Raw genomic sequence first — 17,576 nt, 5'->3', positions numbered from 1 at the left:
CTTGCACTGAAGGGATTATGCGCAGACACACACAGATGGGTTATGGGAGCAGGTCAGGTGCTTCATGGAAGCAGATGGAGATCTGGGTTTGTGTTGTGTTTGAAGCAGCCAGCATACACCAGACAGATTAACCAGAAAAGTAGCTCTTAACAGAATTAGAGATGTGTTGATGTGTTAAAAGATACATGCAAAGAGTTCACATATATCACACCTCAATTCCCACTCGCTCTTTCTGTGTCTATCGTTCTTAGTTGAGTTTTTAAGTGTAACTGCTCCGAGGGTTCGCTTTATTTTTAGAGAAATGAAATGAAGACCTTGAATTGACTGTAAAATGATATAGTCATCTTAGTTTGTATAATTTGGTTTTGTTCATGAGAAACTTTGGATTGTAGGTGTTTGCATAATCCAAGCAAACGTGACATGGTTGAGATCTCTTTAATATTTCATTCAGGACACAAATGTGACACTTTAATCTCAAGGAGTTTAAGAGAAGCTGTTCCGATCTCTTTTTTTTCTCATTTTTCTTTCCTTCATCTTTTCAGTACTGTTTGAAAGGCGGATTGCTTAGATCGGTGACCTCACCGCTACCTACGCAGTCTCCTACTTAGAATAGTGTACAGAAATAACAGTACGGTCTGCAGTTTCAGTTGTGCAGTCCATAAAGCAAGAACTGAAAAGCAGAACTTTGCAGGAAAGTAGATGCTCAGAAAAAGAGAAACAATTTGGTTGACTGACATATATATGTATGTACTGTATGTACATTCAACTTTCAATTTTTGACACGAAACAGTCTTATTCTTTTCACAAATATATATATTTTTAAAGCAAGTTTATATATTATAGTTTCTATATACAGTGATGATTTTACTTTGTTGTACTTTTGTAGTGTTATGTTCAGTATTGTCTGTGTTATATTTAAAGCTGGCAAATGAGTTTACCCTTCATCGGGATTACAAAAGATTTCAAACCTAAATATTTAAAAAGTAGAAAAAACCTAAAGTATTTGGAAGGACGATAAAAGTTACAAATGTATGCTCGAAGCTAATGTTTATGATGACTGTCAGTGTACTTGTCAAGTCTCCAGCTTCCTCACACGTTGGCTTAGAAACCGGTTTTGCGACAGATGAGGGGAAAGGGGCGAGACAGGTTGTGCAGAGGCTTGTTTTGGGTGACACAAGGCAGCTTCCTGGTTGATCAGTGTCCTATCTGATGCAGTTGCTTGATTGAAATGGAGAGTCATCTTAAGAATGCGAAAAAAGGGAAAACCCAGTCGCAGTGGACATCCAAGAGCCAAGCAGGTATTATTATTAAAGCGTTTCCTTTTGTGTCAAGTGACATGACGCTCTATACAAATATTTTAGCCACGGCCAGATTAAATGTCTCACTTGAATGTTTGACCTGTACGCCTTTAAAATATGTAGCAGAGAGCTGCCGATGTCCTACTTGTTTTCTGCCTGAATTTCATTGTTGGGTGAAAGCGCTTAAACATTTATGTCAAATTGAAAATGTGTTTATTATTTTAAAGAAAATAATGAGCTGCAGTTACTGGTCAAGTATTTATACTGTCTACATTCATATTAAATGAAATTTTGATCATGGTAACTGCAAGAATTACTACAGGAAAATTTCCGCGGGTTCGCGCGTCAGCTGTTCTATAGCAATGGTACGTTATGTTGAGCATACCATTCTGTTGTTTGAGTCTGAAAGCCTTATCAAATATAGACATGATATAAGTGAAACTGTATACAATTATTATTTTTAAATGTCTCGGGCATTGTTCAGAGGGCCGGTCCAAATCTCTGGGCGGCCATATTCGGCCCACGGGCCATAGTTTGGGGAGCCCTGCTCCATTGATAGAAATGCAATATAATCTACATATCTTTGGCTTCAGAGGTGTATAAAGGTTGCTTGAAATTCGCAACCTTGCCGCTAGATTTCACTGACTGGACCTTTAATGAATTCATTTATTACTATTCATTTAAATCCTCACCATAGTTAAAATGTTGGCAAGTTATGAAAATGCACTTAAGATATCAGCTTAAGTTCTGAATCAGATATTATTTATTTATATTTATCTTTTGTCTATATCATATGTAGGCTGTAGTTGGTTGCCATTGGTTTCTATTTGCATCATAGTACATGTAGTTCAGCGGTGTGAATGATGACAGTTATTTGAAATACATCTGTACACGCTGGCAATTGTATTGGACCTGATTTAGAGACACACTCCCATTGGAATCTACCGAATCAATAATTCGCTGCCATATATAATATTTACATTCAATGTGTCCACTTGACTAAACATAATTCTAAATAAGGGTCACCTAAAAAATCTGCACTGTAACATTTTTTGCTGTAGTTATGCAGGTACTTACTGTAGATTTATATTTATCTAATTTATTGCCAACCGTTTGTTCGAAGATAAATGAATATTAAACATTAACAAGTCTTTATCTTTACAGAAAAACTATAAATAACAACCTCATGCAAAGCATTCGGGGAACCAGAAATATCACATAAACCTTTTTCAGTTTTTTCTTTAAGATTTTGGTTCCCAGAATGCTTTGCATAAGGCTGTTATTTATAAGAATAAAGACTTGTTAGTGTTTCATGATCATTTATCTTTGAACAAACTGTTGCCAGTAAATTACATAAATGTAAAGCTACAGTAAATTACTTGCAAACTGCTGCCAGTAATACTTTAATTTCGACAGAAATTCTTTACGGTGTACACGTAAAATCATAATTGTGTCAAACCAATTTACTCTTGTATTCCAAAAAAGGATGGCCATAAACATGGATTGCCCACAATTCCATGCGTCCAGCCGAGCCAATGGGTTCACTGAGGCCTTGGCTTCCATGGCAACCCAATTTCACATATGGGTTGTGCAGTGTTTGCTAAGAGAGTCATTAACCACCTAGCTCATAAAGAGGGCTTTCATTTAGCTTCTCTGATCAGCCCCCTCTTTCATGTTCACTTAAATTAGTTTTTATGGTTGTTCTGTTTAAAAACCTTCATAAAAAATTAAATGTCTGCACTTTTGGAGGGGGGGTGGATTTGAGCAAGAGACCTTTCCGGTGGATTTATGGCTCCAGATGGCCTGAAAAACCTCACAGGCAAGGAGACCATACAGTACACAAACCATATGAAATATGTTGCTTAAAAACCCTGAATCAAGCAAAACATCAACACACTTCTGTTCTTTTTTTTGCTTGATTAAACGTTTTAGGTGTATTATAAGTATGCTTTAAGCCCTTTGTTATTTTTTAGTACATTTTATTAATTTATACGTTCATGCCATGCTGCTACTTTCTTACCCATGGTCTTATCCACAGTCAAATACTAGAGTTTCAAAGTACCACATGGTGTTACAATTTTAGCTTTGTGTTTTAAAAACTTTGTGTACTGTGTGCACATTTTGGAAACCACACGCTGTTTGTTCTCTGCTGCACTTTTATCTTTTATGTGTCTTATAAATAGAGTACATTAACAGCTCTGTGATGCTCGCAGCAGTATTCATTAGAGGCGACTCTCTGGAGATTAACTACTCTTTTATTTGGCAACACATGAATTAATGTTTCCTCAAAATCTCTATTCATGCACCGATCTTTTGCTCAGTGTCTTTTTCATCCAAAGAGCTTTTGTCTGTAATTGTTCTACAAATATAATTTTTCTGTAAATAATGTAAATTTCACAAGGGTGTCTGGGTCATATTTCATAAAACAAATCTAAACGATTCTTTATTCTGTAAGGCTGCACAATACAAGGCTGAAGAATTGTTTTATGTGATAACGTAATAATGTGCACATATGCAATTCAGTAATGCTACAGTACAATAATTATAGAAAGTTTGTGAAAACATTTTTTACGTATACTTTTAGGAAATTAAATATTTAATTTATTGCAAAATATAGTGAAATGAATGCTGTGGTTGGCACATTTGCAATATTTCAATCATTTGTATTTATTTTGTTAAAACAACACTTCTTTGACACCATCTATGTACGTTAACTTGATGTTAGACACTCGATAAACCGAAGTAGGACCTTAGAAATCACAAAATATTTAGGAGGATCAAAGTTTTTAAGCGAGCTAATGATAGACCAAATTATCATTACACTAATGAATGCAGGCAGACTTTTATTTTAGACTTATCGTTTCAACCATGTCACATTAGCTTGCATCTGCCTATCACAAGACGTGTTGCCTATCACAAAAACTTCAACACGTTTTGTTCCGCACACAGGTCATCACATGGAGTTCTGGTGAAGACAGATTAATGATAAGGTTTCTACAGACACAAAAATGTTGTGACGTGGCATTTCTTCAAAGTTACTGTCCCCCGGGCAGTAAATTGTGCAGGTCCGAGCAGTTATACATGTGCACTTAAGCATTAACGTGTCCCCCACAGTTTCCTCTAATAAAAAAAGTGTAATTAATACAATTTGTTTTTCAGATAAAGTTAGAACGCCTAGCTGCTTTACCTCCAAACAATCTGATGAAGAAGCTGCTTGTGTTGGAGTAAAGATCGCTCAGAGCAAAGGTGGGCAACACCCCTATCTCTCTCTCTCGCTCTCTCTTTTAGGTCTGTTCCTGTCTGTTACTCGCTCAGAATCTGTTATTGCAGCTGTTGATGCATTATTGCGGGTATCATTTATCATCCTGTCTATTCCACATGAAGCCGTACTTCATACATTGCATGTGTTGTGGCTGTGAATTAGGGTTACTGTGGAATTTTGAATGAGCTCTTTGGTAATATGACATCACACTAGTTGTGCCGGTCGAACCTGTTTGAGTTGTGATTTACCGCTATACCTCACTAAGATAGAAATTGTGGACAAGTCTGATCACACAACTGCAAGACGTCACGAAGCGGATGACATGACAACTTAGTAGTTATGTAATAGAGGTTGAATGTGTGGAGGGGTAAGGGCCTTTGCTGTATTTACAAATTCTCTCTTTCGTTTGTTTAAAAGCAGTCACATACTATGATAAAGCATTGGCAAGGTTTAGTGCACAATAATATATAAATAAATATACTGATTATTACATCAAAATCAGACTTAAGCTGACCAATGTAAAGAAGTTCATCAGGGTTAATGTCGCAAGACTTCTTATATGTACCGTTAAACTAAACATATTATCTGCATATGTACACCACACCACAGGTTTTAGAAAACGTAAACTTTTGTGATTGTATCAAGAGGCTGGTTTTCACATGTCTCCAAGCCTCAAAATAGCTTGAGGAAATACTGAAAGTGCCTTTAAAATAGCACTGGAAGTGACTAAAAGTGAGATGCAAGCAGCGTTGCCAAATATGTTCTTAGTATCTCGGTAACTTTATGCAGTGGAGAAACATGTCCCTAGTCAAGAGGAAAATTTTGAGTTTGAGTTTGGTTGAGCTGTGGGTACCAAGAGGAGAAATCCCAGGTGTCATAAAATACTGTCTGTCTGCACTCGATGTTTAAAGAGATTTAAATAAATCAGACTTGCTATGGAATCTGGTAAACACTTTAAAAAAGCTTTATATGGACAGTGTGTCAGTATGTTTAGTTTAAGAGTTCCTACTTTCCAGCATATTTTAAAGGGACAGTTCAATCCAAAATAAAAATTCTGTCATAATTTAGTCACTCTCAAGTTGTTCCAAATCGGTATACATTTCTATATATTTGCTTGAAACTCAACCTTTCTTGGGCCATCATTGACTACCGTGGAAGGAAATATTACAATGATTGTCATAAATGCCCGAACTGTTTGCTTTCCTACATTCTTCAAAATATCTTCTTTTGTGTTCAACAAAACAAAGAAAATTACTAAGCAATTTTTCTTCTATGGTTGTCAATGGTGGCCAAGATCTTGGGTTTGGTTACAAGCATTCTTCCAAATATCTTTCTCTGTGTTCATCAGAACAAAGACATTTGTAAAGATTTGGAACAACTTGAGGGTGAGTAAATGAAGAAATATTTTTTATTTCGGTGAACTGTCCCTTTAAAGCTTGTAATTTGCCCTATCGGTTCGTCTTTCCCGGAGATCCTTATTTGGTGTCTTTCGTCTATGCATCATATCCGGCTGCTAGCCAGCGTGTGGATGCTGCGAGTGACAGGCGATTTGTAACGTGTACTCACAACTGTTGGGTAGGATTTTATACAACTTTTAGTCATATTTATGGCAGAGTTTAGTACTTTGACTCTTAAACGGCAAGCAGCGTTGACATCTGCGGATTCATCAGTTGAGAAAAACAAGATCGAACTGATGACAGTTTACAAAGAAAAAGTGAATGTGATTGGACTTGGAAAACAAGAATTGATATTGGCAAGGCATTTCAAAGGTGGCGTGAATTCTACGTTATCTGAAAGGATTAAAAACGGATGCAGGCATGGCTTTATTTCTTCTAAACAGGTTTCAATATTTCAATAGATAACACAAAAAACCGTAGCTTCCTTGTTGTGTTAATACAGACGGGACCAGTTTCATCGGCCATGTTATCTGTGTTTATTATGAGCTACTGATGTACAGTGAAGATCCTCCACACATCACCTGCAGTAGCCATTTCAAACTGAGATGGCGACAAAGAGGCCAATCCTACCTAGTGCTGCTTTAAGTGCAAACCGTACCATCGCCAAATCTCTATTTGAAACATAAAATTGGAGGTAACCTTACTGCATTCCGCAGCTTTCGCGTGTCAACAGAAAAATAACAGCTTATTTTGTGACGTGTGTTGAAGTAAAATGACATTAACGTGATATTTCATTTGACAAAACTGTTCATCATTATAAACTCTTACCATTGTGAAAAGTTTTGAACTCAGTTTTTTCCAATAAAAGTTTTTTTAAAAGATCGCTACTTTAAAAATAAGCGTTAAAAATAAATGTTGTAGATGTTATAACAATATTTTGTTAAATATTTTGTTTTTAAATATAAAAATCTATATCAAACTATTCGTATTTCTTTTATAAGTATGAATATTGCATGGTGCAAGTAAAAATCTGTTAAAATCTTATTTGAGCGACCGACGTGATTAGACCAGAACAAAGGTTACTATTTTTTCAGCTTCGTTCTAAACTCTCTCACTGCATAGGTTGACAGGAGGCATCATTCGGTATCCTTCCTCATTTCATTCACCATAAAACAATTTCATTACTTGTGGCTCCAGCTCTTTTCAGAAATACACTGTCAGTGTTATAAAGGGAAATAACACTTTAGCTGTAACTCGTGCAGTTTATGGCAACTGTGTCACACAACCAAAATCTTAAAGTGCACTTTAAAGAGAAATGGGTGTGTGTACTGTGTGTGTTCGGAGGGAGGAGCCTTACTTCCTCATGTTTCTTGCCCAGTTTCATTTGACTTGGGGTTTACAATGGTGTGAAAGGTTTGAATAAAGGAAACAGCTTGTATTATGTGGCATTATTTGGATTTATGGTAATGCACAGACGGTAAGGTTACTTTGGCTTGACGTGATCACGATCTTACATCTTCTGAGATCGTATCGGTTATGGTTTGCTTGGACGTTATGAGAGTATAAATCATTAGCAACAGTAAATTAGTGGAGAGGACTGCGAGGGCTTTCGGTATTATGACACACGCTTGTTTTCTTTTTCGCACTGCTGCTTGATCTACTGTGTTTTTGAAAGTATTTCTCTTATCAGATATACACAGAAAGATCTGTAACAATTGTATTGTCATTTGTAACGTTTAAATCAACACAGTTAATGTGATTTATTTTCACTTTACTAAAGTTATATTTTAGGATAACTTAGTAGGGAACAAAACGTTTAACTTCAACTCTACTAAACTATTGTAACTTAAACAAGATCGAAACGTTACAAACCTGTATGAACATGTTGAAGCAGTTGACATTTTTTCGTCGCATTAGTTTGTCTTTCGTCTGGTGTCGGCTTGCATGGTCAAAGATCCGTTACCAGGTGGAGCTTGTTACATATTTGGTACTTTTCTTCTTCTTGTATGACTCTGAATTGCTCATTTATGTTTCTGTATTGCACGACAGACATTTAATAATGTCATTCTGCGCCATGCCGTGTTCTGTTTTCATGACTATTTAAAATTAATACATTATCAGTTGGCATATCATATTCATGTATATGTATATTCAAATATGTTTCACATCAACTGGAGCTTGGCGAATATTGTGACGTATGTGTTTCTTGTTGTGTGTTTGACATCCTGGCACAATGTTGAAACTGCATGTGGAAGCTCATCACATACAATCCAGATAAGCACATACCCGGCTAGGGAATGCGGAAAATTTGTACTTTTGTTTTGCATATGTTTTCGCAGACTTTACTGCTGTAGTTTGTGATTAGTAGGCTGCGCATTAGAAATCAAACTGTGGTCTTCATTAAGTCCAGCAAGGGAATTTTACGGATCTGGCTACACGCAGGTGCAGCCAGATCCGCACCAGTTATATTTGGGACTTTTCACAGACAGACGGTAATGTGACCCAGTTGCCATGGTAACGCAGCAGCCAGTTATCACAAGCGTGCCCTGAGCTACAATTTTCCCCTTGAGGATGCTTTCTTTCATACACAAAAATGTTTAGGTCGATGATGTTAACCAGTAAGAACAGTGTCTGCATATTACCCAAGTGTTTTTACATTTTCTAAAGAAAAGGTTACTGGTTCCTGCTTTGGTATGTGGATGCTAAGGTGTTCAGAGATATTACAAAAATATATTACCTTTCAGACACTCAAATAATCTGATGTCTGTGAAATGACGTGGGCAGTAAACACTCTTAGACAGAGAGTTTTTTTATGAAGCGTTTCAATCCTGGACCGCTTTACTGCCGCAGACTGAGCCAAACTCAGATGAATGAACTATCACACATGAAGCTGGCTTTCAAGCAACTACCGGCACTGTATATTTGCAGCCAGCACAACAACATCATTTTCCATCTCCGTCCTGAACAATTCTCTGCAGCCTGTCGGCCTAAGATGTTTACATTGACAAAAAGGGACCGATGAGGTCGGGACGGCCAGAGATAGACCTAATGCATTGACGTCCACTTGCTTTCATCTTACAGAACATGGGCCCATGGGAGAAAACACGTTATATAAGTACAATGGGATACAAATGCAGTTTCATGTTATTCTTAATGTAATGTATTTTAAAAAGGTTTGCTCGAGATGTTTTTTAGTGATCAAGGGCATCTCTGTAATGCGCTTTGATTTGTTTTTTTACTTATGTTTCTTGTGAGAACCCCACTGGTTTAATTTTATTAATAAAAATAGCCGTCTGATAATCTGTTGTTTTATTCTCGGTTGTTTTACGAGAATGGAAATAAACAGCTTTGGTTGTAGCGTGGGAACCAAGCACTTTTTCTAAGCAGCAAGTGCATTTGAATTGAACACATTGAACTCGGTGGTGACACCTGACCTTGCAAATATTTGCTCTCATAACTATAGACAAACATGTACCCAATGACATTCACTGTTTGCCAAAAGGCTGTTTTTCAGGAAACATTTGGCTGAACTAAATAGAGAAGCATCCTCATAGGTGGAATATTGATCGTTGTCGTTGACCAAACAATGAGAAAAACCTTTTCCCAGCAATCAACGATGGAAACTTGATGGTTATTTTTCTAGTTTTATTTTTAAGTTGAAGGCACTGTTAGTTTCAAGGTCACTTTTTATATTGGTCGTGACTGAAAACAGTATAAAAACAGACCTCTTCTTTAAACACGCTTTCACTTCTGCAGAAATGGTATACTTGCAAGCTATTAAATTCTGTATGAGTATTTTAGTACTGTTTTAAAAAACTAGTGAGGTGTTATGTCTTTGCCTCTTGTATTAACCATAAGAATAATAAAATAAGAATTGTTTTCCAGACGGTCTCTTGAACCCTCCTTTAGTTTCCCATGCACATTTTTAAACAAACCAAGTAGCACAACATCAACGTTTACTAAGACAAAAGCATGATGTACCTTCTTCCTCTCTCTCTCTCTTAGTTACTGGCAGCAGCAGTCCTATTGAACAAGATGGTCATAGTGAAAGATTGTGTCGTGGATCCAGATTTAGCAATAAAAGCAATTCTGGATTAAATGGAAGAGGCTCAGGCCGTCGGCCACTGCAACCCAAACCACAAGGTACAGAAATGTATTCACAAATACAGTGTTGCTAGGTGCTTATTCAGTCACACAATTTACAAGAAATCATTGCAATACCATAAAGCAAAATACAACCAGCATTTTTCATTTCATAAGAGTCTAAATGTTCAATGTCACCACTATGAAAAAAAATTCAAGTCAGTTTTGCTAAACTATGTTTGCCCCTTCAAAGGAACAGTTCACCCAAAAACGAAAGTTCTGTCTTCATTTACTCACCCTCAAGTTCTTCAAAATTGTAGAAATGTATTTGTTCTGATGAACACAGAGAAAGGTATTTGAAAGAAATGCTTGTCACCAAACAGATCATACCATAGTATGCTTTGTACCTTTCTATTCTGTTGAACACAAATATTTTGAAGAATGTAGGAAAGCAAACCATTCTGGGGCACTTTTGACTATTGGAGTCAATGGTGGCCAATAACTGTTCGGGTGATAATGAATTTTTGAGTGAACTGTCCCTTTAAACCTGTCCTCATTCCTGCTTTATCACTGATCAAGACCATAAAAAGCATTAATGATTCTCCAAAGACAAGCGTCACAGATAACCATCATTGAAATTCCTTTGCTTCAGTACAGTTCAGTATACTTAAAGCTGCCTAAAAACGATTTTCTTCTATATAAAATGAAATGCATACACAAAGTTACTGAAATCTCAAACAGCACACCCACTGAATTATAGATCTGTGAAATGAAGACAGGATGGAGCCATGATCTCAGTATTATCTTCACCCAATCAGCTTAACTGTGATTCCCTCACAGCAGGTAGACACATTCTTCTTAGTTTCCACGTGCACTTCATCTCACCTTGACTAACATTACAGAAGTATTATCGGTAAAAAAATCTGTACTGCCATCTTGTGGTCGTAATAGTTTTAGCTTCCACTGTAATGCACATGCCTTTCTGTCCCTTCCCGCAATGATAGAGCCTTTTAAATATTAGGGTTATAAAGGGCATTTGTCCTTTTAATGTTCATCACTGTTGGTTCTGGTCATGAATAAAAAAATATATATTATATAATTTTTTACTGGACTACAACATTAGCACGAGTGGGCATCAATGCATGTTTTCACTCTGTGGTTTCCTGCAGTGCCTTCTAAGCCAGCGCACCTTAACAGTCCGGTGACAGAAGTCTCCTTACCGCTGGGATCTGGAAACGTATCTGTCAAACCCAGGATGGAGGGAGGAGTCGAAGGACCTAAATTAAAGGGCCGAGTGTCCAACCTCATCAGCCGCTTTGAGGAAACCAGGTAAATATGCAGTTACCGTGCAATAACCAAATTATGATCTGTCCACTGCGTTATAATGTGTATTAAGATATACTCACCCGAACACTTCTTTGGTTTGATTTAGGAGCTGTGGCTGGCAAGTTTGTTGGTCAGGGTTTCTCCTTATCTATATAGAAAGAATGGAAGAATCGTTTTGCAATCAATGTTGTGCAATGTGATTAAATAACTCTGTAAAAAAAGTGTTAGCTTCTTCACTGATGTTAGACAGGAAGATTGAAAAGCAGAAGCTAGCCGTTACTCCATCTTAAGACGAGCAATGTGAGGAGAAAAGGTTTAGCATTTCACATTCACTTTTTTGTGCTTGATAAACCTAAACACAGCAGGTAAGATTGATTTACTATTTGTGTTGTTTGCAGAAATCTTTTGCAGATTTGATTTCTTTAGATTTCAATCTGATTCTTTTCTCGGAACTTAAAAAGTTTTCGAAAGTGCTTGAAGCTGTTGTAATTCAACAAAGCGGTCATAATACCTCATGCTGTCAGGGCTTGTTGCATTTTCTAAGCGATGTTCATTTTATTTTATCATTAAAATAAAATATTATTCTTCATTCCTTTTCTGTAGTATTATTATATATTTGCAATGCAGTATTTTTATTTCACGATAAATATATAACTACAGACTTTGTACCAATAAACTTATGTTGAAATGCATTGTAATACCCTGAGCCCATCCAATCACGTTTCAGAGCTACTATTTAGTACAGGATCTGATTGGACGAGTCATTTTTTTAAAAATGTATGCACGTCCATCTGTGATATAGTTGTACCATGCACTACATTCCTTTACATTTAGTCATTTAGTAGACGCTTTTATCCAAAGCGACTTACAGAGAGATGATATGTGATCTTAATGTTATTGCAATGTATAGTCTTCTGGTTCTTATTGCTTTAATCCACTTCAGTCATCTATTATATAAAAAAGTCTGTTCAGCATATGTGTGTAATCGCTGGACTGACTGAGCTCAGCTTAAACCACATGGCTACTGTAACAACATAAGTGAACTATAAACCTCAATCCTTATCCTGTTTTTCTTTTTCTTGCTGATGTAGTGTCAGTGTTTTGTGTGATCGGGCTGTAGTGTACAATAAGAGAGCTTTTTGTCGGATGAATTTGTTATTCAAGATTTATACCCCTATCTACAAAAATAGATCCAGTACGATTCATGGAAACCTCTCCGCGGTTTAGAGCCCGTATTAATTGCCTTCTGTTATCTGAATTGATGGTTGTGGTGCTCCATACCCTTAGATACATATCTTCATTCTCTATCTCACAGGAAATGCTATCTGATCTAAAGCGCAGGTGGGCCGTAGACAGGGAAACAGCTGGAGGTGTGCAGGATGTGTGTGTGTGCGCACGCGCACAAGTCTGTGTGTATGTGTGTCTGTGTGCATGAACCAAAAAGCCTTGTTATATTGAGTTTTGTTCATGGTTTATGCATGATTTATGTCCAGTTTTCAATGTACAATGTCATTACAACGCAGTTTACGTAGAGATGCACGATATATCAGTGGCCATTTTTATATATTATTGCAGTACAGAGCAGATATCACAGCTTTTATCTTTCAAATTCAAATACAAAGGATTTAAAAGTATTTTAATTTGCCTGCTGTACATATATTATATTGTCTCCGGTATTATTGGTCACAATTTTTATATTAGTGCATCCCTAATATTTGTTCTGTAGTTGGTCAGAAAAAGTATACTTATTACACGGATCTGTTAAATACTTGATTCTGATTGGTCAATTTTGGCATGCATTATCCATATTGAACTTTTGTATAACACCCGCATAATGCATTGTTGACCATGCATCCAATGTATGTTTTGTTTTTTGGTGGAATTTACATTTAAACTGATAGTTCACCCAAAAATGAAAATTCAGACATTAATTCTCGCTCTTGTCATTTCAAACTTGTCTTTCTTCCTTCTGCGAGCACGAAAGAAGATATTTTGAAGAATATTGGTTACCGAAGAGCACCAGCACCCATTCACTTGCGTTTTATGGACACAAGACCAATGCCACCAAGTGAATGGGATGTCAGTTAACAACATTCTTCAAAATATCTTCTTTTGTGTTCGGCAGAAGAAAGAAAGTAATACAGGTTTGAAATGACAAGAGGATGTGTAACTGATTACAGAATTTTTATTTGGGGTGAACTGTCACTTTAATGTCCATATATGTAGCCGTTCTGCACATTATAAAACCAGCCGGTCATTATAGCAAAATTGCTCTTCAGGAGGATTCTGATGTTTTGCACTAGTAACCAGCTCCTTATACATGAGTATTTTATTGTATTTTATTCATTTGTGACCAGCATGCACTGCATCTGAAGGCGTTGTATTGATAAGAACGCACCGTCTCCCTCTCCTGAGGGTGTAAATGTGTGTGCTCGCATGTCGGCATGAAGTAGGGCAGCTGTGTCTCACGGGACGCTCGGCAATCCTACCTCACCTCTTTCCTCTCCTCACCCTCCCGTTCTCCTCCTATCCTCTTCCTCCACTCCTCCCCTGACCTGCACACTCACACGACCCCTCCACACACACACAAACACGTACACACACACGCTCCGGCCCCGCAAAACAGAGGAAGTTTCTTCTGCACTTGTGCTTTTTTTACACTGACACCATCACACTCAAGAACGACACATCTTTCTCTTCTCTCTCTGTTTTGTCTCAGTTTCATCTGTTGATCCGTTGATCGTAAAAGTTGTTTTTTCTACTTTAACTCTGCCTCAGTCACACAGACATCAGGAGGGAGGGCGCAGCTCTGAAGCAAGTCAACAGATCCACCAACCCGCCTCTCAAAAACTACCAGAGACAGACGGAGGAGTCCAAGGAGCAATCCAAGGACCCCGACTCGACCAGGAACAGCCCGCGTCATGCCCTCAAACCCCCGAATGGGGTCTCAGCCCAAATGAACAGAATCCAGGAGACAATTGAAGACGACTCGAGCGTGAGGATAGACGAATTGCCAAATGGAGATGTTCATGGGGACAGTATGGACGGGAACTGTGTAGATGTGTCTCAGGAGCATATACACGTAGAAAGGAGCCAGGAGCATGTGGAGATAAAAACGGAGAAGGAGTTGCTTGTGGGGGACAGGATGCCTGAGCCGAAGGTAAGAGCTTTTTTTGTGTGTTTGTGAGTTTGGAGCAGTGTCTTGGCTATTTTATTAAACAAATTGTATTAAAGGTGCTGTGTGTACATTTTTGGAGGACGACAGAAATGCAATATTATAAACCTTCCTATGTCTTCAGATGTGTATAAAGACCTTACATAAAGAAGCTTTTCTTACTTTAGAATGAGTTATTTCTATCTACCTACACCACGGGTCCCCTTACATGGAATTCGACATGTTGTTTCTACAGTAGCCCTAAGAGGACAAACTGCAAAGCGTGTTTCGTAAATACATGATGTCCTTCGGCAAAGAAACGAAAACGCAGTGACATCCTTTTCCGGTGTTAGCCAACCTCAACGCTAGATGGTGCTAAATTTTATACACTGGACCTTTTAAGTATCCAAAGGATTGATTTTGTATGAATAAAAAGGAAAATGTGTTCATATTTTACTCCTGGTCATGCCATCCTCAATGTATATGACTTTCGCACTTCAGTTTTAAAAATGAATCTTTGATAATTGCTATATAAATATATCAGTTTCTTTGCAACTCGATGATTTCTGAACTCTAGCGTTATGTAAGTTTGTGTGCATGTGTTTCTGAAGTCGGTTGTGTATCAGTGGGCAACTCTGATATTTGCTATTTGACACCTCATGCCTGGCTGATGTATAAACTGCCTCATCTGCCAGTTTCACATGCTGATGTCAGACATTAGAGGCTGTTTTTGTGTTTCATTTAACCTCCGGTCTCTTACGCTGGTCTTCATTTCCTCTAAAGGAATACAAATGAATTTCAGATATTTTTTCAATGTTGACCAACAAAGTGGTCTTTATGAATATGAATTGTGGATCCTCCGTCAGGCACGGTTGCTTTTTGTTGGCTGTGCTTGTTTCCTCTCATTCGTCCTTCATATCCTGTCCTCTCGGATGCATTTTAACAACAAGCCTGTTTTGAAACGCAGACGTCTGTGCCAAGAGCTGAACGTATTTTGAAAGGTAATTCGCGAAATGGCTTTCTTTCATCAGCTAAGTGGCAGAGGACGTCTGAAATAGTTCAAAGGTCGTTTTTGTGAGCTGAGGTTGGCGATACTGATAAGAAGAGATCGACAGTGTGCTGTCGACAAGTGTTGACAAGCGTAAAGCAGCAATGTTAGTGGTCGAAGTGTATCAGGAAGTTCCTCGGTGTTAGTGTGTGTCACAGTGAATGTGTGCGTGTGTATGGGTGTGATAAAGAGAGGAAAAACGAATGTTATGGCGAGGTGAGGAATGTAGGTGGAGAGGGAGTCAACCTGTGAATTTCCTTGACCTTTATGTCTGCTTCCCTTCAGCTATGAGAATTGCGGCGGTAAAGCAAAATCAAGCAGATATGTCTTGTATAATTTAGGTTGAAACCAGCTTGAAGTGTTGGGCGGCGTGAATTATTTATGGCTTGAAGAAGACCTTGAGTGTCAGCGTGAGAAAAGTTAGAAAACAAACTTGATAGATGCTTATGGGAGTCTCTCTAAAAACTTGTGGATTGTTTAATATGGAAACTGTGTGTTTAGGGGAGTACATCAGGATGGTGCATTCGATTTCTGAGAAGTTATGGCGTTTTATTTAGAAGAAACATTCGTTTAAAAAACAATGTGGATCCGAATCTGATGCTCATACTCTTAGGTCCAATGATTAGTATGAAATTTAGTGGCATCTAGTGGTGAGGTTGTGAACTGCAACTAACGGCTCACTCCCCCCTTCCTTTCGAAAAGCTCATTCTAAGGTAATAAAAACATAACGCTTTATTATGTAAGGTCTTTATACACCTCTGAAGACAGAGTTATGTATATTATATTGCATTTTTTTCTGTAGATCATCCAAAAAACTGCACATTGGACATTAATAGATTGGGAGAATGTTAATTCTGTCATAATTTACTCCTAATCCTCGTACCATACCACATGTACGTGACTTTTTTCTTCAGTTAAAATCACTTTCTTCAGTAAAAAGAAAATTAAGCTGATTAAGCAAAACTGATATGTAATTGCATCACAATAACATTAGTCTTATTGGTATTCGTGTAGTCTCTGCCTCAGACGTCACAAAACATGCTGTCATATAAAATTTAGCGTTTCAGTTTAACCAAATCAGCTCAAAATATAAATTGTTTTCTCTCACAAGTGCATAATTTTGCTTCAAAACACATTTATGGACCAAACGGATTATGTTACTGATGGATGGATGGATGAATGTGCTTTTTAGAGATTCACCATGTTGAGTCCTGTATAAGAGAACATGACAGCATGTTCTGATGAACTGTTCCTTTAAAGATGCAATGTGGAAGAGTAAGGGGTATCTTTTGACTGAAATGCACTTTAATATACACATCTATGTCTTCAGAGTCCTTACATAAAGAAGTGTTATGTTTTTATTACTTTAGAATGAGTTATTTCTGTGTACATACGGTGCGGGTCCCCTTACATGGAATTCACCATGTTGTTTCTACAGTAGCCCTAAACGGACAAACGCGTTAGTCTATATTTACATTTACATTAAGGCATTTGGCAGACGCTTTTATCCAAAGCGATTTACATTGCATTATCCTTTACATAGGTATCTGCAATCCCCTGGGTCGAACCCATAACCTTGCGTTGTTAACTTACCACTGAGCTACAGGAAAAATATGTTATCTCCTTCAGCAAAGAAGCAAAAACGTGACAGCATCTTAGTCCTGTTCAGCCACTGTAGTGCTTTGAAAGGGAGTGGTGAGCCATTGGTTGCAATGTTGCAACCTCACCCCTAGATGCCGCTAAATTTCCTGCACTGGATCTATAAGTTAAATCTCGTTTTCTTGTGTTTAGGAAACAAATGAACAGAAGCTCTACAAAATAGCAAATGAGCTTCTGCAAACAGAGAAAGCTTACGTCGCACGAATCAACTTATTAGATAAGGTAAGAGGTTTTTAAGTTTTCTAACAAGGCTGCACGCTCTTTTCAGAATGACTGACCTCAGTCTTACGCGAGCGGGAAACCAGTTTTAGAGTATCATTATTCAATAAATCCATCTGAAAATGTTAAA

General features: G+C 37.6%; 1 protein-coding gene across 6 annotated transcripts in view; it reads left to right on the top strand.

The window, feature by feature from the left end:
* The window catches only part of fgd4a (FYVE, RhoGEF and PH domain containing 4a), a 32,517-nt gene that overhangs the window by 8,626 nt on the left and 6,315 nt on the right, over window positions 1–17,576 (top strand). For 3 of the 6 annotated variants that reach the window (XM_079465638.1, XM_079465640.1, XM_079465643.1), the window contains exons 2-6: window positions 4,458–4,544; window positions 9,963–10,100; window positions 11,210–11,369; window positions 14,145–14,526; window positions 17,360–17,449. In XM_079465638.1, coding sequence (XP_079321764.1) covers window positions 4,458–4,544; window positions 9,963–10,100; window positions 11,210–11,369; window positions 14,145–14,526; window positions 17,360–17,449 — 857 coding nt within the window. Of the gene's footprint in view, window positions 1–1,170; window positions 1,299–4,457; window positions 4,545–7,334; window positions 7,435–9,962; window positions 10,101–11,209; window positions 11,370–14,144; window positions 14,527–17,359; window positions 17,450–17,576 lie in introns of those variants that run through there. The other 3 variants (XM_079465639.1, XM_079465642.1, XM_079465641.1) reach the window with 3 other exon arrangements.

This window comes from Barbatula barbatula, assembly GCF_947034865.1.
Source record: "Barbatula barbatula genome assembly, chromosome: 10".
NCBI lineage: Eukaryota > Metazoa > Chordata > Actinopteri > Cypriniformes > Nemacheilidae > Barbatula > Barbatula barbatula.
The sequence above is the reverse complement of the archived record's forward strand: the minus strand, read 5'-3'. Positions and strand labels throughout refer to the sequence as shown.